This window comes from Podarcis pityusensis, assembly GCF_964106645.2.
Source record: "Podarcis pityusensis genome assembly, chromosome: 12".
Lineage (NCBI taxonomy): Eukaryota > Metazoa > Chordata > Lepidosauria > Squamata > Lacertidae > Podarcis > Podarcis pityusensis.
In genome coordinates, this window is record NC_138037.1 from 44,205,346 (window position 1) to 44,222,699 (window position 17,354).

General features: G+C 44.7%; 1 protein-coding gene across 1 annotated transcript in view; it reads left to right on the plus strand.

The window, feature by feature from the left end:
- Positions 1-3,047: 3,047 nt before the first annotated feature.
- Positions 3,048-17,354, plus strand: part of TGFBR2 (transforming growth factor beta receptor 2) — a 69,137-nt gene continuing 54,830 nt past the window's right edge. Inside the window, exon 1 of the mRNA XM_080974960.1 lies at positions 3,048-3,335. Within this exon, the coding sequence (XP_080831086.1) occupies positions 3,260-3,335 (76 nt within the window). The 5' untranslated portion in view covers positions 3,048-3,259. The remainder of the gene's footprint in view (positions 3,336-17,354) is intronic.

Below are 17,354 nucleotides of genomic sequence, written 5' to 3' on the forward strand. Positions count from 1 at the left end.
ATGACCCGGAAAAACTGTCTGCGGACAAACGTCGGCTCCCTCGGCCAGTAAAGCAAGATGAGCACCACAACCCCAGAGTCGTTTGCGACTGGACTTAACTGTCAGGGGTCCTTTACCTTTACCTTTACCTTTACCTTTAGCATGTGTATAGTATACTTGCTCTACTTCTATATTTGCATCGATATTCACATTGGATGCCTTCTGTAGCACATTTTGGAGGCTTCATTGTATGCATTGTAACCAGGCATAGTGATTTTTTGGAACTGAGTACCGGTAATTAAAGACAAATAGTGGATAAATAGTAGTTAGGAAAATGAATGAGAATCAAGATGAAGTGAAGCTGTAAATTCTGGAGACAGTATTGTTGAAACTTGAGATTATACCACTTTAAATGGTCAGAAAATCATCCCTTTCAAGTGCATTCTCAGAAGGAATTAATAATTTTTTCTTTGGTATTTCCCCCCTATGGGTGTAAACAGCTTTCAGGTATGTTTTTTGGTTGAACTTTTTTGTTTGGGCCACCTGTTATATCATCATAATTGGGCCCATGCATCAACCAATTTGTGTGGACCAAAATAGGGTAGTCAGTTTTCTAGAAGCTTGGGGAATACACTATGTGATTTTGCCCCACATAGGTAAGATTGCACACCAATAGACGTCATTCGGACTGGCTGAATGGGACTGGTGAAGGCAGAATTGACCTGCTGGCTCCATGCATAAGGCCAGGACAAAACCTGAAAATATTTCACAAACTAGCCCATTGTAGGATTAGGGGGCTTCCAGAGGGTCACTACTTTTGGGTGGGATTCAGACATCAGGAAATTCAAATTGCACAATTATAATTGATTGGGAGGACTTATGAACAAACCCTCTTCCCTAAAGAACAGACTTTTTAAAATTAGGAATAAAAGGAAAAGGTAAAGGGACCCCTGACCATCAGGTCCAGTCGTGACCGACTCTGGAGTTGTGGCGCTCATCTCGCTTTATTGGCTGAGGGAGCCAGCGTACAGCTTCCGGGTCATGTGGCCAGCATGACTAAGCCACTTCTGGCGAACCACAGCAGCGCACAGAAATGCCGTTTACCTTCCTGCCGGAGCGGTACCTATTTATCTACTTGTACTTTGATGTGCTTTCAAACTGCTAGGTGGGCAGGAGCAGGGACCGAGCAACGGGAGCTCACCCCGTCGCAGGGATGTGAACCGCTGACCTTCTGATCGGCAAGTCCTAGGCTCTGTGGTTTAACCCACAGCGCCACCCGCATCCCTAGCATCAGTCAAATGCAGTGGGAAGTGTGGGATAACACTTGCTTTGACACAACCTCTCCACAAACAAATCAGGATGAAAGCTCAATAACCAAACTGTGTCCTCGCTCAGGGCGCCATATTACCAAGCTCCACCCCTGGAGAGTGCTCTTGGGCTCAAATCTGGCTTGCAAGTTTCCTACAGGCATCTGGTTGGCCACTGTGAGAACAGGATACTGACCCAGCTGGGCCATGGGCCTGATCCAGCAGACTCTGTGTGTGCCCTGAAGTGCGTGGACCTGTCTATAGCACCCTGCAAAAAAACAACAACACCTTCTTCTTAGCATTTGCATTGCTGATGTGAGAAGTACAAACATGGGCACAGCCAGTGCTTTTCTTGTGGAAAAAAGGTGCCATTACTCACCGTGAAGTTGTTTCAGTAAGTGCCACACTTTTAACCACGGCTTTTCTTCTAGGAAAAAAAAGGTGTCTCAGGCAGGTTGCCAGTTGCGTCACTGGAACATCATGCAAGTGACCTCAGAGCGCATTTCAATTTCAAAAATTATTTCTACTTTTTAGTTAAGCAAGATGGCTCAGTTGCTTAGAGTGTGGTGCTGATAATGTCAGACCGTCCAAGTGCTCCTGTTTTCCAGGGACAGTCCCGGATTTGCAGAAGCTCTCCTGGTTTCTGATTTCATGCCAGAATGCCCTGCTTTCCCTATCATTGGAGAAATGTTGGATGGTAAGGTAGGACGTCCCTATTTCCACTGGAGAAATGTTGAATGGTATGGAGTTATCTGACCCGCCAGCCGTCTAAAGGCAGCCCTGTATAGGGAAGTTTTTTTTTTAATGTTTAATGTTTTGTTATGCTTCTATATGTTGTAATCTGCCCAGAGTAGCTGGAGCAACCCAGTCAAGTGACTTGGTAATAATAATAATATGGAATAGGATATCCCTATTTGTATCAAAGAAATGTTGGAGGGTATTCAATGCCAAGGTTGCAGGCTTGATCCCCACATGGGACGGCTGCAAATTCTTGCTTTGCAGGGGGTTGGACCACAATTCCATGGTTCCCAACGTGGGACACACGGCCTACGGGGGTGGGCAATTTGATTTTTAAGGGGGGGCAATTCGAGAATGAATTACAGGAGTTACAGGAGTTCACTTTTTGAATAATTAGAATTATGTGTCGGGCGGGGGAGGGGATCAGGATTTTAGAGATGCTTAGGTTAAGGTTACCAGATTTTTTTCAAAGAATCCGGGGACACTTTTTTTTTTAAAGAAGAAAAAAGTTATTTTTAAAAGAGTAACCATAGTTAGGTGGGCATGGCAAAAAAAAAAAAAAAAGGTTGGGAACCACTGGACTAGATGATCCTCACAATTCTATGATTCTAAGTATATTTATTTACTTGATGGGGTCAGTCCACGCCCACGAATAAAAATTTAAAAAGCCACGGCGCGTGCCACAGCGATGATGAGGGAAGTCTCCTTCCAGGAACCAAGCGGGCGACGTGCGATGATGCCCAGCCGCCTCTCTCTGGGGACTATTATTTTTTCTTTTTGCCTCAGCGTGTGTGAGAAAAAGAGCGCCCTGAGGGCGAGGGAGGTTTGGCCTCAGGCCCTTGATTGACAGGCAGCTCCGAAGCGAGCCCGGGAGGGAGGGACGGTGGGCCGGAGAAGGAACTGACTGCGAGAGTTAAGAAAGTCCTGCCCAGCTGTTTGCGAACTTTTTAAGATTTCCTGTTTCCTCTGCAAGGCAGGGCTGAAGCGGGGAAGGCGGGCGGGCGGGGGTGAGTCACACACGCCCTCCTCCGAGCAAGCAGCCGAGAGCCGCGGCTGCTGCGGCTGCTGCTGCCTCTGCCGGGGCCTCGCTCGCTCCCTCGCTCGCTCGCCCGCTTTCCGCCTCGAGGGACCCGCCTTCGCCTCCGGAGGAGCCCCTCGCCTCGCCCCGCGCGCCCCTCGCCGCGCCCGCCGAGCCTGCGCCGCCGAGCAGCCGAGCGCCCCGAGGGAGCTTGACAATGAGCGGGGCGCCCAAGCACGTTTTGCTGTGGACTCTCTTGCACTGCGCGGCTTGCCCGCTGGCTCGGGGTACAGGTAAGCCTCGCCTTTGCTTCGCTGCCTGGTCTCTGGTCTTCCGACGCTGCCCCGCCAAGATCTAGCTTGTGAACAAGGCACCAGAAGCCTATTTTTTATTTTTTATTTTTTAAATTATTATTATTAAATGGCCAGGTTCATAGCACCACAGAATTGCAAAGAAGGAGCACCACAGAATTGCAAAGGGACACGGGTGGCACTGTGGGTTAAACCACTGAGTCTTGGGCTTGCCGATCAGATGGTCTGCGGTTTGAATCCCCGCAATGGGATGAGCTCCCCTTACTCAGTCCCTGCTCCTGCCAACCTAGCAGTTCAAAAGCACGCCGGTGCAAGTAGATAAATAGGTACTGCTCCGGCAGGAAGGTAAATGGCGTTTCCGTGCGCTGCTCTGGTTCGCCAGAAGCGGCTTAGTAAAGCGAGATGAGCGCCGCAACCCCAGAGTCGTCCGTGACTGGACCTAATGGTCAGGGGTCCCTTTACCTTTGCTACAGAATTCCAAAGGTTTCCCCCAGTGTCATCTAGTCCAACCCCCAGCAATGCAGGAATCTTTCCCTCGAACCCACGACCCTGAGGTTGAGAGTCTCATGTTCTACCGACTGAGCTATGTTGTGTTTCTGGGGTGGGGGTCTTGATCTCCCTCCCAAAAAAAGTTAAAACTTTTGGAATGGTTTTTCTTCTTTCCTCTTGAAAAGAGTGTTGTTTTGGAGGAAAGCATGCTTCTCTCCCCCCCCCCCCAACTTCTGTTCTTGCTTGAGGTGTGGTGCAGAAGTTTTCATCCTGATCTCTGGATATCTGGCAGGGAACAGCTGCCTTGTGTCTTGCAGATGCAGCCGTAGCCGCCACACCTGGCCTAGGATGAGCTGCTTGCAGCTGTGAAATTGGTGGGTTGTTTGCTCCTGGCATGATGGCAGGGCTTTTGGCAATGCACACGAGGGTTTGGGGTACAAATCCCTAGAAATAGGGGAAGTGAGTCATGCGCTGCTGTTTTCTGAGTCACAATTCCCCAGAAAGTAAAGGATCCGAATTCCAGAACGCCAGTTCCCTTAATTTTGCAACTATAACCCCAGTGCGCCAAGAGACATAAGAACTCCCTCGTTACAAACTTAAGGGTAAAGCGGCCGTGTGGCCTGTCACTAGCATGCTTTTAAAAAATCCTGCACCTTCGTTTCTTCCTTCAGGTGGTTAAAGCTGTTCGGAGTGTAAGCATGTGGTCGTACACAGTTTGCAGTAGTATGGTGGCAACTTCATTTTAAAAACCGCTACGCTAAGCATCTGTAGAGGGAAGCAGTGTCTTTCCAAGTCACTTGATCAGTGTTTTGTGTCCAGGTTTTAAGTTGTCTCATGACTCCTTGTGTTCTTCATTTTGCTTTCTGCCTTGTTCAAGTGTGGAGCCCTTCAGTCATTTAACACGCTTCAGTGCAGACTGTTAAACAGCAACAGCAACAGCAACAACCACACAGAGGACTGATGTGCAAAGTTCTCTTACTGCAAAATCCTTTTCACTGGTTATTATGGGTACCAGTGCTGTCAACTGACGATATAATCAGAGTAGCTAAGCTTCTCGAAAGTTAATACACAGCTTAACTTCTCTCATCACATTGCTGATGGGGCACAGCACACCTTTTTTTTTTTTTTACTCGTCCTGGATGTTTTATTTTTACGTAGTCTGTTTAGTAGGTAGAAACAAGGTTGTACTCAACGCTTTAGGCACATATTTTGGCCCTCAATTCCCATCAGCCTGAGCCAGCACAGCCAGTGGTTAGGAATGATGGGAGTTGTAGTGCGGCAACATCTGGAGGGCCAAATGTTCCCCAGCTGTGATCTGTAATTTTTGCCAAGAGCAGCTGCCCAGAAATCTCATGCTCCTTTAAAATGTACTGCCACTTCTCTCTCGCTTTTGGTCTCTTATTCCCGGAACTACCTCTATCCTTACGGATCCTTCCTCAAAACCCGCTTGAAGCCTAAGGATACATAACTATATTTGAGCATATTCATTCCCACTTGCCTTGCACTTGTTCTCCTCTAGAATGTAAAGCTCTGTGGGATGGGGACTTGCCATTTTCACTTATTGTTAATGATGGAAAGTGACATGAACATTGTTGGTACCGTACGAAGTACAGTGGTACCTCAGGTTAAGTACTTAATTCATTCCGGAGGTCTGTTCTTAACCTGAAACTGTTCTTAACCTGAAGCACCACTTTAGCTAATGGGGCCTCCTGCTGCTGTTGTGCCGCCGGAGCCCGATTTCTGTTCTTATCCTGAAGCAAAATTCTTAACCTGAAGCACTATTTCTGGGTTAGCGGAGTATGTAACCTGAAGCCTATGTAACCTGAAGCGTATTTAACCCGAGGTACCACTGTATAATGTCCACTGGCAGATTTACTAGGGACTACTTCCCTGTATACTTTCTTTCTTTCTTTTAAAAAGCCATCCCATAGTAACATAACAAACAGTGTGATGCTTTTGTATTGTTTGCAAAATGATGGTTAGTGGGGGGAAAGGAGAGGTAAAAATACAGTGCTGGAAAGGAAACCTGTATATTAAGGTTAGCATCTTACCATTCAAATAGCTACCTATAGTGATATTAAGCATAAATATGCAGTATGATTTTAAAAACAAACAAACTGTTGATTTAAAATGTTTTACTTAGCATGCATAAAATCAGTTTAGCTATGTCACAGTACAGCATTTGTAGCGTTTTATGTAAAGATCCTGCAAACACTTGCATAGCTGAGTACCGTGCAAAGTGTTAGCAATATCTGTGCATTTGCTGAAAGGTTAGGTCCAGTTGCAGATTATGATAATAATGGAATGTTCCTGTACTGTAATATAAAACTTGTATGATAGAGAAGAACGTACGCTTGGAATAAGTACTCACGTTAGAAATTCTCCTTGTCTCCTTTCGAATGCAAGTCTTTGCATCTCTTGAAAGAATAGTGGTACCTCGGCTTATGAACTTAATCAGTTCCGGAAGTCCGTTCCTAAACTGAAACTGTTCTTAAACTGAGGTGCACTTTCCCTAATGAGGCCTCCTGCTGCCAGTGCCCTTCCACCATTCAGCTTCCGTTCGTAGATTGAGGTAAAGTTCGCTAACCGGAACACTACTTCCGGTTTTGCGGAGTTCGTATACCAAATAGTTTGTAAACAGGGCTGTTCTTAAACCGAGGCACCACTATAAGGGGATCTTCTAGGGCAGGCACCCCCAAACTCAGCCCTCCAGCTGTTTTGGAACTACAACTCCCATCATCCCTAGCTAACAGGACCAATGGTCAGGGTTGATGGGAACTGTAGTCCCAAAACATCTGGAGGGCTGAGTTTGGGGATGCCTGCTCTAGAACAGCTTTCCTCCAACCCAATGCACTTGCTGGGTAGGGTTGATGGGAACAGTAATCCAAAACATCTGGAGAGTACCAGCCTGGGGAGGCTGCTGTAGAGCAGGAGCCGAGACAGCAGTAGCACTTTCTGCCTTTATACACGGCTGTTTGGGTCGTGACCAGTGTTATCTGAGAGCTAGCACAATCATTAAGAGTGGTGACCTTGTATAACAACTTGGCTTTATCTCTGGGTTTTACTTCTGCTGTGTTATATCTTAGGCTGAAATAGGATAAAAGTTTTTGTCCAAGACATCCAAGCCCTGTAAGCAGGATCCGTTGCCATGTTCACAGTCCCAAAGGGACTCTAGGCCAAATATGCATACTTTCCTTGTGATTTCTTCCTTTCACAATTAAATGGCATTGCCTTTATCATTATAGCTATGTTCACATGTCCCAGTAAACGACATTGTCATTTCGTCTGGACTGGCAAACTTTGTGGTTCATGTTAATTTATGACGAGTTTCAAACAGGCCAGCGCCTAACCATGGTTTCTGAAGCTGTGTCCCTTAAACAAACCGTAGCTCCATGTCAGCCACAGTTCCTGGTTTTGGAGGGTATGGGAAGCTGTGATTGGCTAAAAGGAGATGCAAAAGCTCCAAAACTCCCCTTGAACACAGGGCAGGAGGGGAGATAGAGCGTGCAAGCCCAAGGCTTCTTCCTGCTCAAATCTGTGTGCTGCTAATGATCCCTCTTCATACTACCATGAATAGTTTGATTACCTTGGTGTATTCGGAATGACAATGCTTTTACTTTTATTACTTAATCTCTAATGGGCTTTCTCAGGTATAAGACCACTGACCTAATTACTCAAAGCCAATTATTTCTTTTTTGAAAAGCACATTTTCCTGTACACACATAGTACATACAACACAAGGGATATCTGCCAAGTTTATCTCTTTATCAGTCACTATGATGAAGACATGCAGCTGTGGAAAACACAGCTTTTTGCACGTGAAGAAAGTTCTCTGACAAGGATGCAGTTTGCCAAATATAACTTGCATGATATAGTACTAACATCACAAAAAGGGGGGGGGGGGACACCGGACATTGATATTGCTCCCTCCCATCCTTCTGAATATATATCCTGCTTTTTAAATTTTGTTTTGTACTGTTGAATTATGCCTGGTTTCAGTAACATACCCTCTGTCTCCCAGGTTGCACTGCTGAGCAGTTTGCCCTCCCTGAACCTACTTACTTCTGAGTAGCATGTATAGGATTGCTTTTTGCTTTGGCTGACTTGGAGTGAGTGAGTGAAAAGGGATTCATTCTTGGGCAGGAGACTTGGCAGCGCTAGCTTTTTCCTGGCTTGTATCCCTGGGTAACCTCCGTTGAAGTAGATAAAAACAAACCACTCCCTGTTAGCGGAAGACTACTGGCAAAAATCTTAGTAACATGAAATACCCAAAGTACATCACTTTCTGTACATGTACACCAAATGCATATTTGGTGGTGGTGGAGGAATGGATGCTTGTTGGTGTGCAGAACAGAAGGTTCAATCCTTAAGGAAAACACTCCATGTGTAGTTGGAAGGGGCAGAGAAAGACAGAGACTGCTGGCTTAGTGCCTCTAGTTAAAAGTTTGCTGAAACTTTGGGTGGGAGCACTTTTTTTTGAGGGGGGAGGTTAGTTCTATCTTTGGGGGTTAGAACATAGAGAGCTGCCTTATACGAAGTCAGAACAATGGTCTCTCTAGCCTAGTACTGTCTACACTGATTGGCAATGGCTCTCCAGAATTTCAGACAGGATATTTCTGGCTCTCCCTGGACATGTCAGGAATCAAACCTGATTCCTGTTCTGCCACTGAACTACGGCCCTTCTCCGGGGATCTACCTGTAGCAGCTCTTCGGCTACGCTTCGTTCTCTGCTTGTATGTCTGTAAATATACAGATCTTTCAGAGATAACATAACATGCTGCCACACAAAGGAAACTCGGTTCCATAGCTCCGTACCTACCAAGCCTGATGGGGTTGCCAGAATGTTACCTTGGGCTATATCATCATCATCATCATCATCATCATCATCATCAAACCTTTTATTGGCATCACATCCAAACATCCAAAACAAATCAATAAAAAATTACCACTTCCCCAATAGCACAAAACATTTGCTAAAAGAATGGCAGAGCAGTCTATCATCACATCTCTAGGTCTCCTGGGAGATCAGACGTCTGCAGTGTATTTCGACGACAAAAAACCAAATAGAGATATTTACCCACTAACTTGGTGAGCTCCTGATCATTCCCCAGTAATAGAAAATGTATGACCTCCAACTCTGGTTTCCATTTGGGGATACAGAATTGATCTAGAAATTGCTGACTGAGATCAGCATATAGTTTACAATTAAGAACCATATGTATAAGGGTTTCCACCAGGTGGTCTTCACATGGGCAAGTTCTTTCTCTTTCCACCCTGCCTGAGAACCTTCCCCAAAGGAGGTTTGATGGATTTGAATTAAACCTGGCCAGCGAAAATGCCCTTCTTTTTTGAGGGTTAAGCAGAAATTCAAGGTAATTGTGGTTAGTTTCATGTGACCTTGGGCTGTAGAGTTCCCTTCCCACCTTAATAAGGAAGACTCGGAACCAAACTACACATTACATTAATGCACAGCTGCATGAACCTTTAAATTTTTCACTGAATGTGGTTGCTTCTGGGCTCCCAACAGGCGTGTCAACTCTAGGGGGGGAAATGACCTCTCAAGGACCGCCTCCTGACTATGCGCCTCCTCCTGATGATGCATGTGTGACATCACAGGTGTGCGACAAGTGTCACGTGGACGGCGGGTTGCTGGCCACACCATCTTCGGCCCAAGGTGGCCTCTGGCTCCCAGTGAATATCAGCACTGTGGTGGGAGGGATAGTTCAGCCTTCCTACCCACCATGGTCTCAGTGAAAAACCCTGTCCACCCTGCTGTGTTTGGACTCAAGGAATAGCCAGTGGAGAACTTTCTCTTGCAGGGGCAGTTTTAATTAGGACAATGGCATGATAAGAAAAGATTAACTCCCACTGCCCCATCCTTCAGTGCATGATCCCGATTCTTACTTGACTCCAAGCGGCTGTTATTTACAGTGTTTTTTAAAAAGTGACCATGCATCTGTGAATTTAAGTATTTAATGTCTATTGTAGCTTGGCCTTCAGGAAGCGTGCTGAAGGCCTGCTCTGCTTAGTGCCGTGATCACATCTTGAAACTGTGCAGCAGTTGTTAAGAGTTCTGCTATGACTAGTTGGTAAAAGATGAAGGAACCTGATAGATTCTCCCTCCTCTGAAGGCTTATGGCAGACAGCATTTTACAAATAAATGAAACCTCTACATTTGAAGAAAGAAAATAAAAAGGTGGGTGGGTGGGAAACAGGCATTAGACGTTTCTGTAGACTTTAGTATCTCTATTCCTGCTGTTTTTTCTTTATTTTTCAGGGGAAAGCTTTGCCTCTCATTTAGAAAGGGGATGTCCAAAAAAAGACATGTTGTCACTTTCTGAAAATCAGATGTCTGTGCCTCAAATTGCTGTAATTGTAAACTGAAACAGCTGAACATTTGGGGAAATCTTAGAAGAACAAAAAAATAATAATCTTCAGTTCCTCAAATTGTCTAGTCATGAAAACATGTGTTAGGTGGACAGAATAGCCAGAGCTTTCTGTTTTTTTAAGTTGCTCTTTTAGTTGCAACTCTAGCGATTTCTTACCTTTTCACATGATGCAGCTGCTAATTAGCATGAGGTAGCTAATTAAACAGGGCTGGAGATGGAATCTTCTCGTTATAGTATTGCACAAGCCAGTGAAATAGTTCAGCTCTGATTACAGCCTCTGAGCTACTTGTGAGTGGAATTGTTACCAGAAGAAGCACATGTCTGTACTTTTAAATTATCAACAAATTGTAATTGGCAGGCAGAATGATCTGAAGGCATGTATTTACAACTAGGATTCCAAATATAGCACCTGTGTGCACCAAGATACCCTAAGAAACCCCCCTCCCTTGGCTAAGACCCTCTACCAGCTTTTAAATTTTAATTTTTAAAATGGATATTTTATTTGTGTCATCCCCCACCACTTTGGCTGGCAAGTTTGCATTTTTCATAGGGGGAGAATAGTTGGCATTTTTGTCTGTGTTTTATTTTGTGTGTAGGTATTTCACCTGTTTTGTTGAATTCTGAGCACCATCAATATTCCACCCCACCCCCCGTGAAATGGGTACTTTGTGTTGCCCACAACAGTGTCTTGTGACCCTTTTTTTTTTGCAGCATATGGTTTAGACAGACACTCGCCATTCTGTTTGTTGTGGTTCAGCAGGTATTCCATAAGCCAACAAACCTGTTAGTGTAAAGGGTTACATGAGGAAGAGGTTTTTTTTTCAAAGAGAAAGAGTGTGCACACAAAGTCTTCAGAAGGCAAGATTGCATATGTGAACTAATTAAGGCAATATGTGACACACACACAAAATGCCAGCTGTTAACTCCCCAACTATTACATTTTATTCTCAAGATTATATTAGTTTGTTGAACATGTATTAAATATGCATTAAAGCGCATATCAAGATGAAGTTCTGTGCATTTTATTATTGCTGCACTTACAATAGTTTTAATATTTTGTGTGGTTTTTTTTTAAAAAAACCCTTCTTATGAATTTGTAAGGCGGTTTTATCTATTCCTGTTAGCCACCCTAGGTTCCATGTTGTAGCCAGTGAGTGGGAAATGAATGTTTTGTATAGATAAATAAAATAAACGTGCTACATATATGAATTGCTAATATTTACCTGACCACATTTAATGAGCTACCTAGTGAGCTATGTATCAAATCTATACCAATAAATACCAGCCAGGCCTATTAATCCATAGCAGCCATTTCTACTTCTAATGATAGAGAGAAGTGTGACAATTTTGGGGCGTCTTTGGTAGCCAGCCAAATATTGGATGGGCAAGATCCTGCATATTCCTGACCTCATGTTGCACCTCTAGAACTTGGTGAATTCCTTGCTTCTGTTCTGGTTCCAGGCCTTCCCAGATTTTCCCTCAACCCTGGAGTAGAGGACGGGAACAGGGGATTATTCCCGTAGTCTTGCTGTTTTTTCCAGGATACTTTGGAGCAAGTTGGCAATCCAATAACTTTGGAGTGTGAAAATAGCAAGCCTTAGCCCTTCTCTTGAGCTTTGAGCTGAAAAGGGGATCACTCCTAGAATCATAGAGTTGCAAATCACTGAGAACCATCTAGAAACTAACATGCAGCTGGATTCAAACCCACAACCTTGGCGTTATCAGCACCACACTCTGAGTTATCAAGTTGCTATCCCTGTGGTTTTGAACATAAGAATAGCCTGCTGAATCAGGCCAATGGAACATCTATTCCAGCATCCTGTTTTCACAGTAGCCAACCAGATGCCTGTGGGAAGCTAGGGAGCAGAACATGAGCATATTCCCCTCCGGTAGTTTCCAGCATCTCGTATTTCAAAGCATTACTACCTCCATCTGTGGAGGTAGAGCCTAGCCGTCATGGCTAGTAGCCATTGATAGACCCCCTCCTCCATGATTTTGTCTAATCCTTTTTTAAAGCCATCCAAGTTGGCGGTCATTGCCCCCTCTTGAGGAGGCAAGTTCCGTAGTTTTGACTATGCAATGCATGAAGAGGTATTTTATTTTATCTGTCCTGGATCTTTCAACGTTCAGCTTCATTGCTGTGCTTCTAAAGTCCTCCTGTGACCACCTCAGGACTAGCGCTGCTCCTGAGAGACGACCCATCCACTTTTTACAGCTCCAAGTTCAGGAGGGCAGCTGTGGCTTGTGCTGCCCATCTTCTACTTTTGAGATACAGTACCTCAAAATCACCTTGCCAACAAAGGTCCGTATAGTTAAAGCTATGGTTTTCCCAGTAGTGATGTATGGAAGTGAGAGCTGGACCATAAAGAAGGCTGATCGCCGAAGAATTGATGCTTTTGAATTATGGTACTGAAGGAGACTCTTGAGACTCCCATGAACTGCAAGAAGATCAAACCGATCCTTTCTGAAGGAAATCAGCCCTGAGTGCTCACTGGAAGGACAGATCCTGAAGCTGAGGCTTCAATACTTTGGCCATCTCATGAGAAGAGAAGACTCCCTGGAAAAGACCCTGATGTTGGGAAAGATGGAGGGCACAAGGAGAAGGGGACGACAGAGGACGAGATGGTTGGACAGTGTTCTCAAAGCTACCAGCATGAGTTTGACCAAACTGAGGAAGGCAGTGGAAGACAGGAGTGTCTGGCGTGCTCTGGTCCATGGGGTCACGAAGAGTCGGACACGAATAAACAACAACAACAACACCACCTCAAAATGCATCTTACATGCTTTTAACCTGTGCAGTTTCCGCCATGCACAGGTGAAGGCCAGCCGGTTGAAATTCTGTAAATTAAGTGCGCCCATTTCTGGCATGGAAAGAGCTATTAAGCTCCCTGTCTTGCTTACCAGGCAAGGGCAGATCAGTGTGCCTGCTCTGCAAGGAAAGGATGTTCACACGGAGGTATGTGGGGTGTGAGGCAGTGTTTGATATTGGCCCAGTCCCAGGCACATTTTGTGACTGTTGCGGGCCCAATTGCAACCACATGGAGATCTCTGAATGCCAGGTTGGCAACTGGGGAAAGCAAAATGTCCCTTAGTGAAGGATCCGAAATATTTTCCTTGAAGCTTTAATTAGTTTTATTCTGGATTGTTTTATTTGGTGTTTTAATGTGTTGCAAACTGCTTTGAGATTTGTTCTTTAAAATTTAAAGTTGTATAGAAATAATAATAATAATTAATAATATCATCCCATGGGATGGGGAAAACAGTGCCTAGACATTGCATTGCGGCGACCATAGCCCAGGTTTAAGGTGCCATTTGGTGATTAGATAATACAGTGGTACCTTGGTTCTCAAACACCTTGGTACTCAAACAACTTGGAACCCAAACACTGCAAACCCGGCAGTAAGTATTCCGGTTTGCAAACTTTTTTCGGAAGCTGAACGTGCTCCGTTTTGAGTGTCACGCTTCTGTTTTGAGTGTTATGCTGAGGTCTGTCAGTTTTTGCTATTTATTTTGCGTTTTTGTTTTTGCGGCTTTTGTGTTTTGTTTTTGCGGCTGTGTGGAACCCAGTTCAGCTACTGATTGATTGATTGTGTGACTGCAGTACATTGTTTATTGCTTTCATTTTATGGATCAATGGTCTCTTTAGATAGTAAAATTCATGTCAAATTGCTATTTTGGGTGTGGAATAGATTAATCCATTTTGCATTACTTTCTATGGGAAAGTGCGCTTTGGTTTTGGAACAGCCTTCCGGAACGGATTAAGTTTGAGAACCAAGGTACCACTGTATATCTGAGTTTCTGACACTGGTTTGAGTATACGCAGCTTGTGTATCAGTGCCACCCCCAGATCATAACCCCCACATAAGATGTGAATGTACTGTACTTGGAGCATAGCATGACTGTAGAGATGAGATCCTGTTCCCTCCAACTGCTCTAGTGTTGAAGGAAAGGATGGGGCTCATCCTGCTCATCCCAGAAAGTCATGCAACACTTCCTTTAGGGCATGTGGAGAGTGGAATTACGGGTCCCGTTATGCAAACATTGGGAATTAATCCAATTCCTTCTCAGTGTCCCTTGCAAACTCTCTTGGATTTCTTTGGTCACCCTTGGAGAAAAATCAGCAGTTCTCTTTCCTAGTGAGAATCTGGAGCTTTCCACCTTGAAACTTCCCCCCAACACTTCGTTTAATTAAATTTAAAATAGAAACAGAAAGGACTTGCAAAATTTAAGGAGAAAAGCTGAGCTTCCTGCATTCAGTAATGTCTTGGTTTATGCCAAAAGCAGGCATTCCACAGGAAGGCGGACATTTTTGAAATTTCTCAGATGCAAAACTTTATAGCCCGCAAACATCTGAAATATCCGTTCGGAGGGCTTGTTAGCAGCCGAGCTTAACTGTTTGTTATTCTACTGAGCAGAGTTTAAAATCCGAGCTGCAATTTCAACTGAGGCTCGTTTGTAAAAGTTGGCACTGTGTGCTTAGCCATTTTAGAGTTGTATTAGGATTTTTCTATTTAACTCCAGACTCCAGTGTAGGAACATAAGAAGAGTGTGCTGGATCAGGCCAGTGGCTCACCTAGGCCAGCATCCCATTTTTGCTGGACCAGAGCACAAGGGCGCACTCCCCTTCTGTGGTTTGTGATATGCAGAAACAGAATGTCTCTGATGGGGAAGGAGTTTGGTATAGAATAGGCATATGAGGCCTCGGGTTCTTGGGCACAGAAGCAGTGTTTGAAATTAGCCAGGCGCCAGGAGCATTTTGCACCTGGCTTTTGACCACTTGCGACCAAGTGAAGATTTTGGGTGCCAGGATATTGTTTGTCATAACCATCTGGGGTCATTGGATCTGGGCTGTTTCCACACACCAGTACCCCATCCTGTAGAATTCTATTAGTTATATTTTATCTCATAGAATCATAGAATCATAGAGTTGGAAGAGACCACAAGGGCCATCGAGTCCAACCCCCTGCCAAGCAGGAAACACCATCAGAGCACTCCTGACATATGGTTGTCAAGCCTCTGCTTAAAGACCTCCAAAGAAGGAGACTCCACCACACTCCTTGGCAGCAAATTCCACTGTCGAACAGCTCTTACTGTCAGGAAGTTCTTCCTAATGTTTAGGTGGAATCTTCTTTCTTGTAGTTTGGATCCATTGCTCCGTGTCCGCTTCTCTGGAGCAGCAGAAATCAACCTTTCTCCCTCCTCTATCTGCACAATCAGAATGAATTTCGGGAACCAAATTGCATTTTTTTCTGTGCAGCCTGAGCAGGAGCAGTCACCATTAAGAAAAAGAGATCAGAATAGGCCAATATGTATGTGGACTGTCCCTGACTGGATCAAGTGACTTTGCTTCTTTAAGTTCTCAAAGCTCTTAACCTAGCTCAAGGTTGTCATCTGAACTAGCCAGGTGTTTAACTGAGAATCAATCACAGTCAAGTCCTCCATTTGAAAAATAGGACTTTAGAGCCATCTTACCCCCAAATGTCAACTAGGCGTTCCATTTTGGCGACTGTAACCTTGGTTTAAGGAGCCATTTGCCAGCTAGGTTATATATCTGAGTTTCTAACACTGCACAGAAGTGCATGGGTTTAAGGTGTGTGTATGTGTGCGGGTGGCGCTGTGGGTTAAACCACAGAGCATAAGACTTGCTGATCAGAAGCTCGGCAGTTCGAATCCCCCCGACAGGGTGAGCTCCCGTTGCTTGGTCCCAGCTCCTGCCAACCTAGCAGTTTGAAAGCACGTCAAAGTGCAAGTAGATAAATAGGTACCACTCCAGCGGGAAGGTAAACAACGTTTCCGTGTGCTGCTCTGGTTTGCCAGAAGCGGCTTAGTCATGCTGGTCACATGACCCGGAAGCTGTACGCCGGCTCCCTTGGCCAATAAAGCGAGATGAGCGCCGCAACCCCAGAGTTGGCCACGACTGGACCTAATGGTCAGGGGTCCCTTTACCTTTACCTTATGTGTGCACCCACAAACACATTCATATAGGGAAGGTGTGTGGTCTAGTTGCAAGGAACTTTACAGTGACTGTAAATTGATCAATACGATCCGTGCCAGGTTCCAGACTAGACCAGCCTTTGCCAACCCGGTGCACCCCAGATGTGCTGGACTACAACTCCCAACAGCCCCAGTCAGCATGACTGCTGGCTGGCGCTGATGGGAGTTGTAGTCCAAAACATCTGGTGGGCAAAGGCTGGTCCACAGAATTCTGTTGTTCCAGTTCAACCCTCTCCTTCTAATACCTTTACCTGATAGCTGTAGTTATTGATATCGGCTTCCAGGAAGCATTACCCGTTCTCTCCCTGGAGCACTCGCCTGCTATGCTGACACCAGCCAGGAGACAGACATCTGTGGTGTTCCAGTTTTATGCTACTGACAGATGCATGTCTGATAAAGCAAAACTGTTGCTCAACAAGCCACATTAAAAACGAAATAAAACTCACCCATGCAGCCCTATAAAGCATGGGGATTATATTAGTGAGAGCTGCAGGAGACAACTGCATTTCTTCTTAACATGTGGAAGGAATGAGAGGAAGATGGCATTAGCCCTATTGTGCTTTTAATTTAACTTGAAAGGCTTGGTGGAAGCTGACAGCGCTTTCTGAAAGTCCAGAATGTCTTCACTTAAAGAAAATAACTTTACAGATGAGCAATAGCTTTCTTAGGCTCAACCAGAATGCCATGAAAGTTTATCAGGCTTTCAGGTTCTCCAGAATGGCTCATTAGTCAAGATGAGATGCTACTTTTATTTGTAATGCAGTAAAATAACTACTGCTTTAGTTACTGAACCAAAATGTGGCTTTGTGTTTCAAATTGAATTGAAGAAATGCCCACATTATGTGGTGGTTATAAAATTATTCAGAGAATTCTTTTGGGGGGGAAAGTCCATCCACAGCAGCCTACACCTCATAAGCAAACAGCAGAATTTTAAAAGAAAAACACGACAATTTAAATAGCACTGTTTTGTTTTATTATTGTTTAATAGATATTCATCCTCTTTTAAGGATCTTAGTTCATAAGGAATCCCTTTGTGGTGCCAGGGGTGGGGAAATGGAAGCAAAATACATTTAATAGCACAAATCACATTGACTTGCTGGGTTTTCACAGGCAGTAGGTAGGAGAGACG